The sequence below is a fragment of the Chiloscyllium plagiosum genome, chromosome 30 (genome assembly GCF_004010195.1).
Source record: "Chiloscyllium plagiosum isolate BGI_BamShark_2017 chromosome 30, ASM401019v2, whole genome shotgun sequence".
In the NCBI taxonomy this organism is placed as follows: domain Eukaryota; kingdom Metazoa; phylum Chordata; class Chondrichthyes; order Orectolobiformes; family Hemiscylliidae; genus Chiloscyllium; species Chiloscyllium plagiosum.
The window spans coordinates 39,457,222-39,476,105 of NC_057739.1; the positions used below are offsets into that span (position 1 = coordinate 39,457,222).

An 18,884-nucleotide genomic window follows, 5' to 3' on the forward strand; every position below is an offset into this window, starting at 1 on the left:
ACTCGGGTTTCACCAGTTTCCTCATTTCCCCTCCTCCCAGCCTGTCTCAGTCAAATCCATCAAATTCAGCACCGCCTTCCTAACCTGCAATCTTCTTCCCGACCTCTCCGCCCCCACCCCAGTCTGACCTATCACCCTCACCTTGACCTCTTTCCACTTATCACATTTCTGACGCCCCTCCCCCAAGTCCCTCCTCCCTACCTTTTATCTTAGCCTGCTGGACAAACTTTCCCCATTCCTGAAGAAGGGCTTATGCCCGAAACGTCGATTCTCCTATTCCCTGGATACTGCCTGACCTGCTGCGCTTTTCCAGCAACACATTTCCAGCTCTGATCTCCAGCATCTGCAGACCTCACTTTCTCCACAATAAGGAACATTGTTCACTGTGAATCTACCAAAGGTATCTCAGATGGTTCGGATGGATAGTTATGTCAATATAAAACACTTTACACTTTCAAATGACCATTTTATTAGAAAAGTGTTACCTTGCTTTAAATATTCCTGTTTGGGTGGTATTGCGACTTGATGGTTAGAGATAGCGTTACATACAAAGGATGGGTTTTAATGGTTGCGAACATTATTGAGATCTCTTTTATTAAGCAGGAGAATCAATAGTTGGAAAAAGTTAACTTCATTCTAGGCATTTCAAGTTAAAAAGTTTGTTTTGAAGATGATCCTGACAAATTTAGAGTTTTAAAATCAAGTTTTAAAAAATCTGACAATTCAGAGTTAAGTCTGTTTTAATTCCTTGTTCTTGTTCTATCAATACATAAATTCATTACATTTATTTAATCTATTATATCTGCAAATTCTGCATTCTACCAGAGACCAATCAAATCACTAAGTATTTTGTTTAGAAATGCAACAAAGTAGTTATTGCTTTGGGCAAATTTGTTTCAAAAGGCTGCTTGGGCAAAGTGATATTGCGAAGCCTGTTCCAGTACTTCATCTCTTGTTCCAGCATTCCTGGTTACGAAATAAAGGGAATTCTGCCTTGATCCGAGTATAGTTGCTGAACATGTGTGGAAGGAGCTCTGGCAATGACATATCAGATCACCTGGAGCTGGAGCGTAAGTGTCCAGGGCTGCAGATAATTTAGCATCTTTTGGCCATAGTAAGGTTCACTAAAGCCCATTGTTGTGTATTCACAAGTGCAGATTTTGCACACTTGTAGTGGTCACATCATGTCTCATGCTGCATTGACAAATTATGAGCTCAGTGACTGTGCCTTCTTCCCTTCAGGTCATGCTGTTGATAGACATTGAGTTATCCTACATGAACACAAACCATGAGGATTTCATTGGATTTGCCAAGTAAGTGAATATTTTATCCACAACCTGCCAAAGTGCTAACTGTGTAGTGTGGAGGACTGTCCTCTCTATCCTGTGGTTAATTCCTTGTTTGCCAAATGTTTTTCATTGGTTAAATGAGTGGAAAGTGTCACCCTCTGTGTGCCACCCTAAACAATAGCATGGGGCGGGACGCGTGGTCAGGCTGCAGTGTAATTTCATGGTGGGCTAGGGATCCTCACCAGACCATCCAGTAATTGGCCGTTCCTCATGAATGAGGCACTGAGTTGGTTAACCATGAGGGCGTCGCATTTCACTCGAAACACGCACACACTGCTGGCAATCGCCTACACGCGTGGGAATGTGCAACTAAAGCCTTTGCTCCGTATCTCACCACCTGCCTGTTGTGTTCATGCATGAATGTGCACGCGCACACACACGGGTGCTGATATCAGGACTCGAAGCAATGCGTGTTTGGACTGAATTGGGATACTCTCACGGTTAACCAGCTCACCAGCAAGGATTACTCATAAGGAGTGGCTACTCTCGATAGGGATTCATGAGGAAACATAGCCATGCATGCATCATGCCTTTTCAGGAGAGGGGACACTTGCTCTGTTGGGGATCTGATTAGATTCCCTGCAGTGTGGAAACAGGCCTTTCGGCCCAACTCGTCCACACCAACCCTCTGAAGAGTAACCCACCCAAACCCATCTCCCTCTGACTAATGCACCCAACACTATGGGCAATTTAACATGGCCAATTTACCTGACCTGCACATCTTTGGATTGTGGGAGGAGACCCATGTAGACACAGGGAGAATGTGCAAACTCAACACAGACAGTCACCCAAGGCTGGAATCGAACCTGGGTCCATGGTGCTGTGAGGCAGCAGTGCTAACCACTGAGCCACTATGCCACCCAGTGAATTAATGGTGTTTCTGGTCCACTGACTACCTGCATCACCTGGCAGATGATATGAATGTTCAGCAGTTATTTTTAACCCCTGCACTGATGGTGATCTCTTTATGAAGATGTTTCTCTATTTGCTTGACAGTGCCCAGCCGAGGAGCAGTCAATTGAGTAAGAAGAAGGCAGCAGGCAATCAGGTATTCACTGGGTAACAGGGAGCTCTTGCTTTAGGATACACTGGGGCTAATGGGTATTACTGGACTGAAGGCCTGCTCAAGTTGAATTCCAAACTTAACTTTTACTGCGGTGTGAAATGGGGCAAGACCTTGAGTTGCATAATCATCGCGTGCTCTCTCTCTCTCAAACACACACAAACACACAAGCGCTTGCACACAAACACATGTACGTGCACACACAAATGCACACACACAAACGGACATGTGCATGAACACACACACACACAGAGACAGACACACACACACACACACAGTTGCTGCTTCCACCATCGTGCGTACCAATGCTATTGTTGAAGAGGGAATGTTATGGCTCATTTTTCTGTTGAGTGCAGCATTGGGAACCACAGACCAGCAATGGTCCCAGGTTCAAAGTCTGTTCTTTTGGAGGGTCGAATGAGTCAAACAGACTGAAATAGCTTAGTGCTTCACCTATATAATACTTTCCAAGACCCATTGAAACATCTCCCCCTGTACAACAGGGAGCAGGCCTTTCCACCCATATTCCATTGGGTCACCAGCCTTCATATGGGAGCCAGGTCTGCAGGGAATGGCATGTTGGTGGGGCTGGAAGAACCACAAACACTCCCTGGAAAACCATTGGAAGGAGGAGCTTTAGTTGGTTTAACCATTCTGTCACCCAGGGGGCATTGAGGCCAGTTATTGACTGAATTAAGGAAAGGTTAATCCTAGTCCATTTGGCTCCACACCAGAGGGATAAACCCAATTGTCAGATTTGCCTTTGTGCTATTGAATGGTTGAGCAAACTTGAGGGACTGAATGGCCTACTGCTGCCTTCCGTTCCCAAATGGGCAATCTCTGGGCCTTGCTGAATATTTTCAGTTACAGGCATAAACTTGAGGGATCTGCGCCAGGGTCTGTCCAGTGAATCCAGACTGTCTCAGTTCTTCTAAAACTTACGTGACACCTTCCTCTTTTCCTGCCGCTCTCTCTCTCTCTCTCTCTCTGTGCCTCCTTGTCAATGACTGGGCTACAATTGAATGTCAGGCTTAGCATTGGTGAAAGGGTGGTGCGGGGATGGGGGGAGTGGTTCGATCATCTTGGGGGAAAGCTAAGGTGATGGGGGAGGAATCTGCAGGTCGTGACCCTAATCAGACTACCTGCAAACAGTAACCAGAACCTCTTGATCTTGTGGAAGAGAAGCCTAACATTCACTGCCAAAGATTATCAAAGAACCTGGCCAAAAACTTGGAAGAAAAAATCCATTCCAAAGCTACCTCTCCCCTTTTGAGAGCTTTATTCAACTGCACTAGTCTTAAGTTTTTTCTTTCGGTTGCTTTTCTTTTATGCAATTTTCATATTTCCTTTCTCATCCAGGTAATGTTTGTGATAATGAAGCTCATTCAAGTGAGATATTTAATGAGCGTTAACGCTGGTTCAAATGATTAAAACCAAATTTGAACTAAAATTTCCCTCACATTTTGGAGATTCCAGAAATATTTCTTTGCTGAGCCATTGAAATCTTGGAAATTTTTAATTGTTAAATATTTTTTTGCAGCCCCTTTTTTCTATCAGATGTCCAGTTCTTTTTTTAAAAATTATTCTGCAAATGTTACTTGTCCAATTGCCTTTCCAAGTTTGATGCAGTTTTAATTTATTGACTGAAGACAATGTAAGCAGTGATGGCTTGAATGAGCTGCAAGGAGTAAATGTGTTGTATTTGCTGTAAGTGGTCTGTACTGTAGGCAAATGCCATCCATTATACTAGAGTAATAATCAGGTTCATTTATATTCTCCCTTTCTTTATTGAACCTTCCTCTTCCCACTCCTCTGCTTGGCTTCTTTACATCTGCTATGGTTACTCTGTGAAGGATGAAATCATGGTGAGTATATTGTTGCTGTGGAAACGCAGGTTAAGTGTCGGAGCTACATCTGGGTGGGTTCAAATTCAGTTGGAATCCCACTAAATAAACTCAATTAATAAATCTGCAATGTAAAACTATTAACGGATACTGTAACACTTACCATTGATTATTATAAAACCCAATGCCCTTTAGGGAGGGACATCTACCTTCCTGAATTCCGAAGAAGAGTCACATTAGACTTGAAACATTAACATTGTTTCTCTCTCCACAGATGCTGCCAGACCTGCTGAGTTTCCCCAGCATCACCTATTTTTATTTCACGGTTTCCAGCACCCTGCAGTATTTTGCATTTAATTAACCCGCCGTCCTCACTTGGTCCATGCACATGTGACTCCAGACCCACAAGTGATGTGGCTGACTGTTAACTGCCCTGCAAAATGGCCTAGCAAACCCCCTCAAGGGCAATTAGGGATGGTCACCAAATGCTGGCTTTGGCAGTGATGCCCATGTCCCAGAAAAGAATAAAGGGCTCAAACAAGAGAACATCCAGAACAAGAGAGCATGACCCTAATGATTAGAGTTAGGCCACGCAGGAGTGAAACCAAAGAACATTATTGCATTGTGAGAAAGTGAAATGCTGGAATTCACTCAGTAAGCTCTGGTTGTTTGGTATTGGGAGGGACTCAATTGAAATTTTCAAGATGGCTACTTTTTTTTAAGACACCATGTGGAAGACAGGCTGAATGCAATTGAGGTCCAAACCAACTACGAACTAGCTGTATGGTAGAATGGGCTTAAAGGACTGAATGGCCTTCTGCTGATTCCATGTTCTTGGTAAAGATTAGGATGAAGAAGATAGTCCCTTAATGCTCTCTCCTGACAGTACTGAGCTACTTCCTCAATATTGCCCAAGATGGAGAGATGTATTGCCGAAGATTTCTTTTTGTCTTGCACTCATCAGGACAAAGGCAAGAATGTTAAATTACAAACAGATCACAACAGTTTAGCCCACAAGAGAGACGGGTGCTGATTGGTTGGCAAATCAAATCTGATTGAGAGAAGTGTTGTCACGGCTAAAGCTCCCCATGCACCCAGATAATTTTTAAAAATGGAGTGAGGCTGGAACCTATTCCTTTTGTTTGCAGAGATCAGCTCACTGTGTGGGAATATATGTCATGACCAACAAGCGTAAATGAGCCACCATTGTGAGTTTGACCGATTATCTTAAATTGGTCCTTAATGTGGTTGTTAGTGCACTTCCCCCCTCACCTTCTCCATGACAACACTTCAGTCAATCAGATTCGACTTGACAACCAATCAGCACCCTTTTCTCCAGTGGGATGAATTGTTGTAATTATCTGAAATTGGTCACTCTTGCATCTCTGTCCTAATGATTGCAAAAGGAAACGTTCCTGCCAAACCGCCCTCTTTTCGGAAATGTGCCCTTTCCAAGCTACTCTTTATTTCTGAAACACTGGGTAGAGGGTTAAACGATCTGGCAGGCGAGCCGGCAGGTTCTGGAAGAAGATATTGTCTTTATCTATTGCTGCTGTTTTGTGAGTGGATTGGCTGTGACTTTGTCAGCGATGACACTCCATATTGAGCGGGAAGCCTCCAAGCTAGAGATGGGTCTCTCCCTTCCACCATCTCCCTGATGGAAACCTGAGCCCACTCAGTGTGTACCACCCACTGATACATTCTGAGGAAATAATGGAAAGGATGCACAGCCTCGCCCTCTAAACTTCCTTATTGTTTGGTAATGCTGGCCAACGACACATATTTTGATCAAACTGCAGCGTTTTGCTCTAACTGAGTGCTGCGATCCTATCTTTATCTGATCAGAAAGATCCCATGTACCGCAGCATTGTTTCTGTTCCTGGTGTAACCCAGATGTACGTCTGCTTGACCGTGCGTTTTGTGTGTTTAGTTGTGTAGCCTGAGCTCATAGTCTATGGCTCTAAACCCTCTGTACAGTTGCATGTTGCTGTTTCCTTTTTTCGATCTTCCCTTTGTTTTAACTTTAGCCTTTTTTTCACCAATTTGACTGTTGACTCCCCCCTTCCCCACCATCCCTTCTTGATGCCTTGTGCGCCCATGGAGAGTGGGCTGGTGTTTTATCGTGTAGGTTTTGAGACAGGCCTGAAATTTAGATTTGATGTCTGCCAAAACTCGGTGAAATTCTGTGTGGCTCGGGTGGGGGGGAGGGGTGCTGGTGGTGGAATATTGCGGGGTGGTGAAGATGGTGGGGGGGGTTAATCTGGTTCATCTTATTGAGGATGGAAATCTCTGCAGTTTCCAATCAAAACGCTCATTAACCCCCGCTGGAAAAGACAGCGACAAAAAACCGATTGGGAAACCTGAGGGGAGGGGAACAGGCATTCTCCTCATCACTAACAGGTTACTCTCGTGTGACCTGGCAGGATAACGTGTTCTGCTCAATTTGAGGATTTGGAGTTTGAGTTGTTTCAACCTGAGTGCTACTCTATTTCCTGGTGGCTTGGGCCTACTTCCTGTGGGGTGGTGAAAGCACAAACTAATACCTGTTTTGTTCCCAACGCAGAATCGTTAAATGTTAGCCATTACCTTTGCCCACACTGGGGGCCCATCTCTCACCAGAGTAGAAAGATAAGCAGCACAGAGATCCCAGGAGGTGGGCTGGCGTTCTGTTCAAAGTGTTCCCTCGACGCTGTTTGACTCGTGCTGTGGTTTCCATTGAGAAGGATTCGAGTAGGGGAGTTAATCTCAGGGATTGGGAGGGGTGACCACTTTGACACTGCTCAGGTTCCACTCTCTCAAATTTGATCTTGGCATCAAAAACCTTCAAACAGACTCTAACCTTTTTAATCGACTGCCCGTTTTATTTCTGTATCTGTACAGAGACTACTGTGTCTTCCTTTCTGCACATAACTCTGCTGTAACACGCATTGATCGACACCAGTGCCATGTGTGAAGCCAGGTGCTGTGTTATACGTCTGGGATTCTGGGCTGACTCGCCGTCCTTTCTGAGTGTTCATTCTGCCTGCTTCTCGTTTCAGGTGATCAGGAAGGGCTGGCTCACCATCAACAACATTGGAATCATGAAGGGAGGATCGAAGGAGTACTGGTTTGTGTTGACAGCGGAGAACCTGTCCTGGTACAAGGATGATGAGGTCAGTTCCTTCTTACCTTTGAAACGTGCCGGGGCGATGGGAAAGGTTGTCCCCGTTTTTAAAGTGAGGGGCGTAACGGAGACAGGTCAAAGCCAATCGTCCCCTCCCCCCAGCCAGTGCAACGCCTACCCAAGGAGAAATCAAGGACTGCAGATGCTGGAGAGGTCAGAGTGGAAAAGGGTGGGGCTGGAAAAGCACAGCAGGCCAGGCAGCATCTGAGGAGCAGGAGAATTCCTGATGAAGGGCTTATGCCTGAAACGTCGACTCTCTCTGCTGTTCCAAGGCCACTCCTTTTCAACCAAGAGCTACCCACCCACCAAGGTTGGGAGTTCTGTCCAGGAAGATCAGGGAGTCATGGTTACTACCAAAGGCTGGATGGTTTTGCAGGTAGTGCTGACCGAAATACGACAGGCAGAGAAAGATTGAGGTGTGATATGGCGAGCCTCCGACTCCTGCACTCCCTTGTTCCTGGTCAACAACATCTTGATTTTAAGATACATGTTGTTCAGGCCCCTTCATGACCTCTCCACTTCCCTAGCTCTCTAATCTCCTCCAACACTATAGACCTCTGAAGAATCTGCAGTGCTCTAATCCTCACCTCTTGTGCACTCCCTAGTCTGCACTTCAACGCTGTTGTTGGAGCGGGAACATTATTAATCAACTATTGGAAAGTCTGACCCATTTATGTATATTTCTGCCTGTTGCAGAAATGTAATTCACAAATTCAGTATTGTCAAGTATTTCTTTAGTCAAATTTGCATAGTAATTTCAAGGTTTTGCTCAGAACTTGCTTTTTTTCTCTATTTACATGTACGAAGATCAGATTTTGACAATGATCAGTACTTTGGTATCAACATGTAACCATCTTGTTTGTATATTTGGATGATATATCACAGTGAGCTGCAGTGCAATATGTTTTACTGGTAACTTACTGAGTTGTTCAATGTTTCTTGGAAATGTTGCTTACAATATAGCCTATGAGACGATTGTAAATCCTGTTGGTTGTGGTGTAGGTTAGATTTAAACAGTAGTTTGATTAATTATAACCTTGTTGTCTGAGGCCACTGTGCTTGCACTGGGGCCGTGACTGACCCTTGACTGTGTGAACTATACATCATTCACGCCTCCTTGTTTAAACCACTGGTCAATACCAGCGTTACTATCTCAGTGTCCCCTATTTGTCTGCTGCAAAGCGCCTTGGGTTGCTAAAGGAGCTATATAAATTCAAGTTGTTGTTGTTGATCAGTGTATCTAGAACCTCCTGCTTGGGAGGGGTGTGGGGACAGAGTTAATTGAGGCTTTCAAAAGGCAGTTGCATCTTGATTCCAGGAGGCAACAATTGCAGGACAAGGATGGGAGAATGGGCTGCGATGGATTGCAGAAGGCTATCACAGACACAGTGGATTGAATGGCCTCTTCCTGTGCTGTAACCATTCAGCACAATGCAGTCCAGATGCGACCCATTCTGCAAGCTGTCTTGCAGCAGTTAGCAACTTCCTGGTTAGAATGGTGCTGGAAAAGCATGGCAGGTCAGGCAGTGTCGGAGGAGCAGGAAAATTGGGCTCCTGCCCGAAACGTCGATTTTCCTGCTCCTCGGATGCTGCCTGACCTCCTGTGCTTTTCCAGCACCAATCTAATCTTGACTTTAATCTCCAGCATCTGCAGTACCCACTTTCGCTTAGCAACATCCTGGTGCAATCCCACATTTCCGAGATGACCTGTTAACAGTGAAAGGTTGCACGTTATCCTGATTTGTGGAGAGTCTTCGTAGAGTGACTTGGATGGCACAGTGGCTCAGTGGTTAGCACTGCTGCCTCACGGTGTTAATGACTGTCGGTGTGGAATTTGTACATTCTCCCCAAATGTTGGGATTCAAATAAACCTGTTGGGCTATAAACTGGTGTCGTGTGATTTCTGCCCAACCCCAATGCAAGACTGGCATCTCCACATCAAGTTTAAAGATGTGCAGGTTAGGTAGATTGGCTGTGCTAAATTGTCCGTAACATCCAGGTGGGTTAATAACAGGAAATGCAGGGTTATGGGGCTGGGATTGGGTGGGATACCCTTCGGTGTGGGCTCAATGGTCTGCTTCCACTCTGTAGGGATGCCCACAGAGGAACGGGGTGGAGGTATCACTGAATATTGTTAACACAAAGGTCAATGGAATATGGAGCTGAAGATCCTCAGATGGGTGGGATTGTACAGTAAGAGAGTCATAGAGATGTACAGCACGGAAATGGACCCGTTGGTCCCACTCATCTATGCCGACCAGTTATCCCAACCCAATCTAGTCCCATTTGCCAGCACTTGGCCCATATCCCTCTAAACCCTTCCTATTCATATACCCATCCAGATGCCTTTTAAATGCTGTAATTGTACCAGCCTCCACCACTTCCTCTGGCTGCTCATTCCATACACGCACCATCCTGTTAAAAAGTTGCCCCTTAGGTCCCTTTTAAATTTTTCCTCTCTCACCCTAAACCTATACCCTCTAGTTCTGGACTCCCCCACCCCAGGGAAAAGACCTTGTCTATTTACCCTGTCCGTGCCCCTCATGATTTTATAAACCTCTATAAGGTCACCCCTCAGCCTCTGACGCTCCAGGAAAAACAGCCCCAGCCTGTTCAGCCTCTCCCTATAGCTCAAACCATCCAACCCTGGCAACATCCTTGTAAATCTTTTCTGAACCCTTTCAAGTTTCATGATCAGATCAGCCATGCTGTTATTGGATGACGGTGTGGGTTCGATGGGCACAATGGCCTCATCCTGCTCCTGATTCATATGTTCACACATGTCAAAGAAATGTGCCAAGTCCACACAGATGGTGACCCAAGGGTGGGATCAAACCCGGGTCCCTGGTGCTGTGAGGCAGCAGTGCCAACCACTGAGCCACTGTGCCACCCAAACGTACAAAGAGAAATGCGAGGAACACAGAATGCTGATACAACTAACTGAAAATGAAGACCAAAACCTGCACTAATGGGCAATGCCACCACCAGGTAGATTAGATTAGATTAGATTAGATTAGATTAGATTAGATTAGATTAGATTAGATTAGATTCCCTACAGTGTGGAAACAGGCCCTTTGGCCCAACCAGTCCACACCGACCCTCCGAAGGTAGAGCACTGTCGTCTGTGCGTAGCAATTCAGTTGATGTACAGCTCTCGTTGCAAGGTCCAACTTAGCTCGGCAACACCTTCCATCATCAGCGAGGTGTTGAAAGGGAAATTCTGAATTCAACACTTGCAGATCATTGAGCATGAGAGTTGGCCGTGATTTCGAGGAGGGTGTAGCATGGGACATGGGTTAGACAGTACCAAAGGATCATGAACGAATTTAAAAAGGAACAAAAACAAAGTACTGTAGAGACTCAGCAAGCCTGCAGCCTCTATGGTGGGCCGAGTGGCCTCCTCCCCAATTGTAGTAGTTCTGTGATTCTGAGAGGGACAGAGTTAATGTTTCGAGTCCAATACAACTCTTATTCATAACTGAGTTCCAAAAGAAGGGTCATACCAGGATTTGAAACTTTACCCTTATTTCTCTCTCCACACATACTGCAAGACCTCCAGCACTCCCTGATTTTACTTCAGATCTCCACTGGTATGTTTGCTGTTATTCAAAAGGAATGAGACTTTTTGTCCTTGGCTTTTGCTGGAGTCACCAGGATATTAAAGTGAATTAACAGACCGGATGTTGTAAATCAACAGGGGAGGAGGGGAAAATGTGAATGAGGAGAGTGCTGATGTTGTGTATCGCCAACTGCTGAGAATCAGCTACAGAGCTGCATGTGACAGAGTAACTGAGCTTGCACAGGGACCATTTTTACACTGTCATCGTAGACTCTGTGAGCGAAGACGGAACTGGAGACGGACTCCAACACAACAATTTGCGAGCTTCTTGTGATTTGGCCTTGAGAATGGTCAAATGTTCAAGAATCAAGCTTCTAAAATGTACAGCTGATGCCTAGAGGAGGGCGCTTGGTGTGAGCTGGCAGTGTCCCTATCTCTGAGTCAGGAGGCCTGGGTTCAGGTCCCACTAATTCCAGGGGTGCGTACTAATATTAGAGTTAACGTTAGAATCCCTACAATGTGGAAACAGTCTATTCGGCCTAACAAGTCCACACTGACCCGCTGAAGAGTAACCCACCCAGACCTATTCCCCTACCCTGTTACTCTACATTTACCCCTGACTAATGCACCTAACCTACACATCCCTGAACACTATGGGGCAAATAAGCATGGCCAATTCACCTAACCTACACATCTTTGGACTGTGGGAGGAAACTGGAGCACCCGGAGGGAACCAACGCAGACACCAGGAAACTATGCAAACTCCACACAGGCAGTCGCCCAAGGCTAGAATCAAACCTGGGTTCCTGGCACTGTGAGGCAGCAGCGCCAACCACTGAGCCACAGTGCTGCCCCCAATATCTCCAAACAGGTTTGTTAGAAAATATATTAATGAAGGGTTCGACAGGGCACTCGTGGTGAGGAGGTGGTCTCCTACCTCTGAGTCAGGAGATCTGGGTTCAAGCCCCACTTATTCCAGATGTGTGCGATGACATCACCAAACTGGTTGATTAGAAAATTCAATAGTGAAGGGTTTGACAGAGACCTTGTGGTGAGGTGGTAATGTCCCTACCTTTGAACCAAGAGGTCCACAATGAAGTCCTATTTACTCCAGAGGTATGTACTGTACTAACATCTCCAACCGGGTTGCTTTGATAATACTGACAGCCCATGCCTGTGGTGCCTCTCACTCCATCTAGTGGTGGCAGGCAACATTACTTCACCTCTCCCATCTCTCGTCACATTGTCCTAGAAGTTTGGGCACGGCACTGACAGTGAACAGAAAGACCTCGCCTGCTCCTTCGCACTGTTTCCAAGAGGGTGCCTGCTGCCGTGTCCCATTCCAGAGCCAGCACCTCAGGCAGTGCAGCACTCCATTGGTGTTGCACTCAGGCCAGTGGGTGACCCAGAGTGGGGATGAGCTGAAACCTGACAACATCTGACTTGGTGGTGGCTGCACTACTGAGGCTGACAGCCCAGGGGCACTGTTTTTCACCCAGGTGGAAGCAGACAGTGCAGGAAATATCACAGCCAGGTCATGTAGTCAGCGGTGGGGTAAAGATTGGCAGAACTACTCACCTGCAAACAGTGGTGCAGCCAATAGGGGGAAGCATTTAAGGCAGCTGAAGGTGAGGTGTTAGAGACCATCTGGAACTAGCAACCACCTAAATTGTGGAGCCGGTAATTGACATGATTTGATTCTACCCTATCTCTTACTTACTTGGAGAACGATGGTACTTCAGTGTCACAGGGTTAAAAACCAGGCTGTCCCTCCCTAACAGCACTGTGGGTGTCCCAGTGCAATATTCCAGCCCCCCGCCCCCCACTTTCTTCAGGGGTATTGGGAATGGGCAATAAATACTGACCCAGCCCGCGCCACCAATATCTCCAAAATAATTAATATTTTCATAAAGCAAATGTTTAATTTTCTGTCATCTCCAATTTTTTGTTGAAAAGAAATAGTGGTCATATTGATACTAAAAAAATCTGTTTATGTTTTTTGACTCTTTGATTTTTCTCCAGGGTACGTACTCAGCAATGTTTTGATGATTTCATTTTGGAATGATTTCCTCTTGCATTTCTGGGGATTCTTGGAGCATTGTTGAGACTCCGAAGAACAGATGTTTTGTTTTAACAAATGGAGATCCACAAAACACTTTCAGTGGAATTAGTATTATTATTGAGGCAGCACTTTGAATTCACTGTCCAATCCATCCATTCCTTTAATTTCTCTTATATCTTCCCCATTACATCCAATATTTCCCTCCGTTATTAAACTGGATGTTTAACTTGATGTGGTAATGCTTATCTTACTGCCTGCAATGACTGGGTGTTCATATTGAAGAGTCCAACAGACATTTATTACAAGTAATTATTGCATTCCTCAGGCACATAAGTATCTGGGTTAGCGTTAAGTTATAAGGTTACAAGAAGGAATTATGTTTCCAGTGATCCAGTGTCATGCTTCTAGTGATCTTGGTGTAAGCTGGAATATGACATCTTTCTCCCTCAGGTCACAGAGTATGCTGGTAGTCATGAAATCACGAACTCGCCTCATAAAAGCACACTAATGTATGTGAGAGATAGTGCAATGCCTCTTAAAGGTACACTGACCATACATGAGACATAATGCAATGCCTCTTAAAGGTACACTAATATGTGTTAGACGTAGCACGATGCCTCCTAAAGGTGCACTGATGTTTGAGACATTGCATAGTGTCTCTTAATGGTACACTGGCCAACATGTGTGACATAACAGAGCACCTCCCTCCCTTGGAGTCTGGATTTCCATACCGAAGACCTTGATACTGGGAGAGGCCTGGCGCTGCCCATTCAGTGATTGGTTGACATTTACCAGGGCCAGTCTTCCCCAAACAAGCCAATGAGTGGGTCTCTCTGGCTGACTGGCCAGGGCTGAGGACAGTGGATGAGGCCCTTATTTTGTGTAAGAGAGTGCATTAAGCTCTACCCTTATGATATCATAAGGCCATGGGTGGGAGATCCGCTGTGAATCCTGAAGGGGATGGACTTACCAAGTCTCCTTCTAGTCTGAGTAGTAATGTTCATCGTACAAGTGTAAGCTGTATGTCCAACCGGATGTTTAACTTGCTGTGGCAATGCTTATCTTACTGCCTGCAATGACTGGACATTGATATTGAAGAGTCCAACAGACATTTATTACAACTAATTATTACATTCCTCAGGCACATAAGTATTTGGGTTAACGTTAAGATATTAGTCTAGATATTATCATGCAATAAATGTGTTTAAGGTAAGAGCTCCTTCACTAGAGACTCCTTGTAGTTTACCTCTACTGGACAAAGCAATGCTCGCAGATTCCAATCTAAAAGGGAAATGGTGGTGGCTCATCTAGTTTATAGCAAGCAGCAGTCCAACTAGTTTCTACAACATGGTGGCAGTGCTGAGGATCATCACTGACCTGGGACCTGGATACAATTCTGCCCACGCCCTCCATGTCGAAGTGAGCTTGTGATCCATTACTGACTTTGATCTCCAGCCCATCCTTGTGATCACAAATGGCTCCCTCTGTGGTTGGTGTTCTGTTGCTTGTGTCTGCTTCTTCTATTTACTGTTGTTGTGAAGCTGGGCTGGAGTCCAATCTTCTCTTGTGGTCTGGCAGGCCGTCAGAGGCATGCTTGCTGTCTCAGTTTTTCTTCAGTGCCAGGTGGTGCCAGTATGTGTGGTTAATGGGCAACGCTATAAATAGCGGGAGATCAGCCTCATCTTATGATTGCAGCAAGCCTCCTGAAAGTCAAACACCCAAGTCCCGACTCCAGACCAACAAGTCCGCAAAGAGCTTTGGAAAGTCGAACATTTGTATAACACTTTTCACAGTCATCAGAGTCTCAAAGCACCTAGTACAGAGGGTCATAGAGATGTGCAGCACGGAAACAGACCCTTCAGTCCAACTCATCCATGCCGACCAGATATCCTAACCAGATCCCAAACAGATATCCACAGATGCCCACAGAGGAATGGTATCACTGAATATTGTTAACACAAAGGTCAATGGAATATGGAGCTGAAGATCCTCAGGAGTAGATCCTCAGGAGTGTGCAGTCAGAGAGTCATAGAGATGTACAGCATGGAAATGGACCCTTTGGTCCCACTCATCTACGCTGACCAGATATCCCAACCTAATCTAGTCCTGTTTGCCAGCACCAGTCCCATATCCCTCCAAACCCTTCCTATTCATATACCCATCCAGATGCCTTTTAAATGCTGTAATTGTACCAGCCTCCACCACTTCCTCTGGCAGCTCATTCCATACACACACCACCCTCTGCGTGAAAAGGTTACCCCTTAGGTCCCTTTTAAATCTTTTTCCTCTCACCCTAAACCTATGCCCTCTAGTTCTGGACTCCCCCACCCCAGGGAAAATACCTTGCCTATTTACCCTATCCATGCCCCTCATAATTTTATAAACCTCCCACAATATTCTGAAGTGTAATACAGCGAATGTAGCAGCCATTTTGAGCAAAGCTAGCTCCCATGTGACAATAACCAGATAATTGCTATTTTATGTGTGTGTTGTTGATTGACGAATACATTTGTTTGCCTTGGCTTTTGAAGCCAATCCTGCCCCCTACGCATTGAGGTACCAGTCTGGGCTATCTTGGGTGACAGCGCATACTCAGTCCCAGAGGCATTTTGTCACTGAGTAGGGCTCTTTAACACCTTCTGACCTGTAACACTCCTTTACTTACATCTGTCTGTAAGTTAGGAGCATAAGAACAACAGTAGGCCATTCAGCCCATCAAGCCTGCTCCACCATTCAGTAGGATCATGGCTGATCCAACATTCCTCATGTCCACTTTCCTTCCATCAATATGCAACCTTTGATTCCACGACTGGTCAAGAATCTATCTGTCTGTCCTTCAATATCCACAAGGACTCTGTCCCCAAGTTCTGAGACTGTGGAAGGTGCTGTAAAATATGCAAGCATTTTCTTTCCACTTTCTCACTCTCATTTCCATCATCTCTTTACTTTTTCTCCTGAATGATCACTCTTCAGGGCCACTCACTCACTTACATTCCTTTTTAGTTCTCCACCCTTACGTATGTAAACAATTCATAGAATCCCGAGAGGGTGGAAACAGGCCCTTCTTCCCAACTAGTCCACACCAACCCTCCCACCGATTAATCCGACACATCCCTGAACACTACGGGCAATTTAGCATGGCCAATCCACCTAACCTGCACATTTTTGGATTGTGGGAGGAAACCAGAGCACCTGGAGGAAACCCATTCCCATCCAGACACAGGGAGAATGTACAAACTCCACACAGACAGTTGTCTGAGTCTGGAATTGAACCCGGATCCCTGGTGCTGAGGCAGCAGAGCTAACCACTGAGCCACTGTGCCACCCCATTGTCTGGCAGTTGCATGGTGGAGAGTGTTGATTCCAGATGTGGGGGTTAGTGGGTTGCGCCCAGGTCAACCAGGTTGTCTGAAATATAGAGTCAAAAGCCGCGCGGTTATGAAATCTACATGCTGGGGGACCATGCTGTCTGCTTTAACTTATATTTGGTGTGAGGAGGAGGAGATGTGCTCAGGGATTAATGGTGAGGGTTTGGTGAGGGGTGTGTGGATGGAGAATGGAACTTCATGTGATCACATCTCCAGGGGTATGTTCATGCAGCGTTGGCACTCTTGCACCCCATTTCCCGTTCCCTGTCAGGAGCAACAGAAACCACCATATCCGAGGCATTGAACGCATTAATTTCAGCCCATCTTCTCAAATAGACCTTGCCGCTGGTTTCCCATCACCAGAGGACTTGCTTGATTTAATTATCAGTTAAAGAAAACCCTTTGGTTCTTATGGTGCTGCACTTGGAGCATGATGGGATAGCAGGCCTCACTTTCAACATGGCTGCCGACAAGAGAAGGTTTGTCCTTCCCTTACAAATTTTCATTACCTCAGGATGCCCCAAGGCAGCAATGGGGTCTGTGTTTCTGAAGTGTCCTTACTGTTTTAACAGAAAAATCATCCGAATGCTAATGCATGTAAGATTAAAAAAAATGGATTGGAGTTTTCCATGGGTAATCTAGAAAGGGAAAACAAAATAGATCTTTTATTGACAGGGTAGATTGCATCCAAGTTGTTTCATGGTGTTAACAAACTTGTGTTGGCAGCAATGACTTCATTTTCTCCAACTCTCTGTTTATTCTTCTTTGAATGTTAATTCTTTTTTTCAAGTTGAAGGTAACATAGAAAGTTTTGCTGTTTCAAACTTAACCTCAAATAATTTCTGAGCCGGAAAATGAGATAGTCACTGAGTGTTGTGAGCTAGCTTACCCAAATCCTGAACTGGTCTCCTTTTATACACCTGGCAGCCATGTTCTGAATTTCTTCATTCCTCTATCTCCTCGTTTGTTCTAATTTATCTTTATTCCGAATTTCTTCATTGTCCTATCGCCTAGTTCGTTCTAATTAATTTTTATTGTGAATTTCTTCGTTGTCCTGTCGCCTGGTTTGTTCTAATTTATTTTTTGTTCCGAATTTCTCCACTTTTGCGTTGCCTAGTTGACCGTCTCCTGTGGCCACGCGCGTTGAGTGGGCATCATCGATAATGGCACCTCCATCGCTACTGAGCAGAGGGTCCTCCGAAAGCCTGAGGAGGGAGTTTGTGCCCCCGCTATGGGGAAGTGTCTGGCCTCTTGCCAAGGAGTTCCCTTCCCCCACCATTACCCCACCTCCTGGCAATGACACGGGACGCGATACATTGGGAATAAGGGAACATCTGGATCCATTTTCTATTCTTGAAAGCATAAGCAGGCCAGTCTTTGTGGATTTTAATATCCATTGTGTGAACACAGAAATAGTCGGGCAATGTAGCAGCTTAGAGCCAGACATAAAATAGACCAGTTACAGACACTGTTTCAAATGTGTAAGAAATTATTATCTCAGTACTGAGCCACACTGCTCCACAATGGGAGATACTGTGAGACTTAAAGAGGACCAGATGTTGGCAGTTCGAGGGTTAATGAAAAAGAATGTACTTTCTTGTCTCTAATTGTAGTCTTTCGCAGGCCAGTCATTTGCCTCATTCTGTTGATTTATGGAATACTTCTACATCTGCAGGAAGTCACTACTGAGCCAGTAAAAGGATCCAGATGTTGTCAGCCCACATGGTTTTGTGTGTGTGTGTGTGTGTGTGTGTGTTAACATTAGCAGGGAGAGCCCAACAGGGAGACTGAGTCACAGGAGCTGAGGCAGTGACTGGGAAAGAGTGAGTCAGAGGAACAGGAATGGTGACGGGCGAAAAGAATCATCCATTCCCTCGCATTTTCCATCGCCATCCCTCTGCCCAGGGTTGGAGAACCCCAGCAGGTTGATGTGATTCTCTTGTCGCTGTTTCTGGCCAAGGGAACAAAAGGCCGACAACTGGTCGAAGTGCAAAGATGGACGAGGAGGAGGAATGGACGGGAGAGTGGCTAAGACAGAGGTTTGGATTTAGGGGAGCCGCCATCTTGGAAACGGAGGCGTGGGGTGGGGCCCGAACATTGCAAGGCTGATCTGGGTTCTAACCTTGCATTGTCAGACAAAATGGCAGCCTTGGGTTGAGAGCCCAGGAAGACCTCATGTCCAAAGAGGTACTCAAGCCTCATTGAGGGCCCTGTTGACTAGATCCTTAGGCCCTCCAGCTGCCTTTAAGTGAACAGGGAACTTGGTGATCAACGACTAGGCTAAGTGGATTGGCCATGGGAAATTCAGGGATAGGGTGGGGTGTTGGGCCTGGGTGCGAGGCTTTTCAGAGAATCAGTGCTGACTGGATTGGCCAAATGGCCTTTATCTGCACGTGGGTTTTAATGACGATTGATAGTTTCTTAATCACCATCATTGAAAGTGTCTTTGCATTTCTGATATTTTCTCCTCAGTTTG

The 18,884-nt window shown here is 45.5% G+C and overlaps 1 protein-coding gene across 11 annotated transcripts in view; it reads left to right on the forward strand.

Moving 5' to 3' along the window:
- The window catches only part of LOC122564941 (dynamin-1), a 243,150-nt gene that overhangs the window by 126,041 nt on the left and 98,225 nt on the right, over nucleotides 1-18,884 (forward strand). For 9 of the 11 annotated variants that reach the window (XM_043720440.1, XM_043720444.1, XM_043720439.1 and 6 more), the window contains exons 12-15: nucleotides 1,243-1,313; nucleotides 2,346-2,397; nucleotides 4,266-4,277; nucleotides 7,295-7,408. In XM_043720440.1, the coding sequence (XP_043576375.1) occupies nucleotides 1,243-1,313; nucleotides 2,346-2,397; nucleotides 4,266-4,277; nucleotides 7,295-7,408 (249 nt within the window). The remainder of the gene's footprint in view (nucleotides 1-1,242; nucleotides 1,314-2,345; nucleotides 2,398-4,265; nucleotides 4,278-7,294; nucleotides 7,409-18,884) is intronic. The other 2 variants (XM_043720447.1, XM_043720448.1) reach the window with 1 other exon arrangement.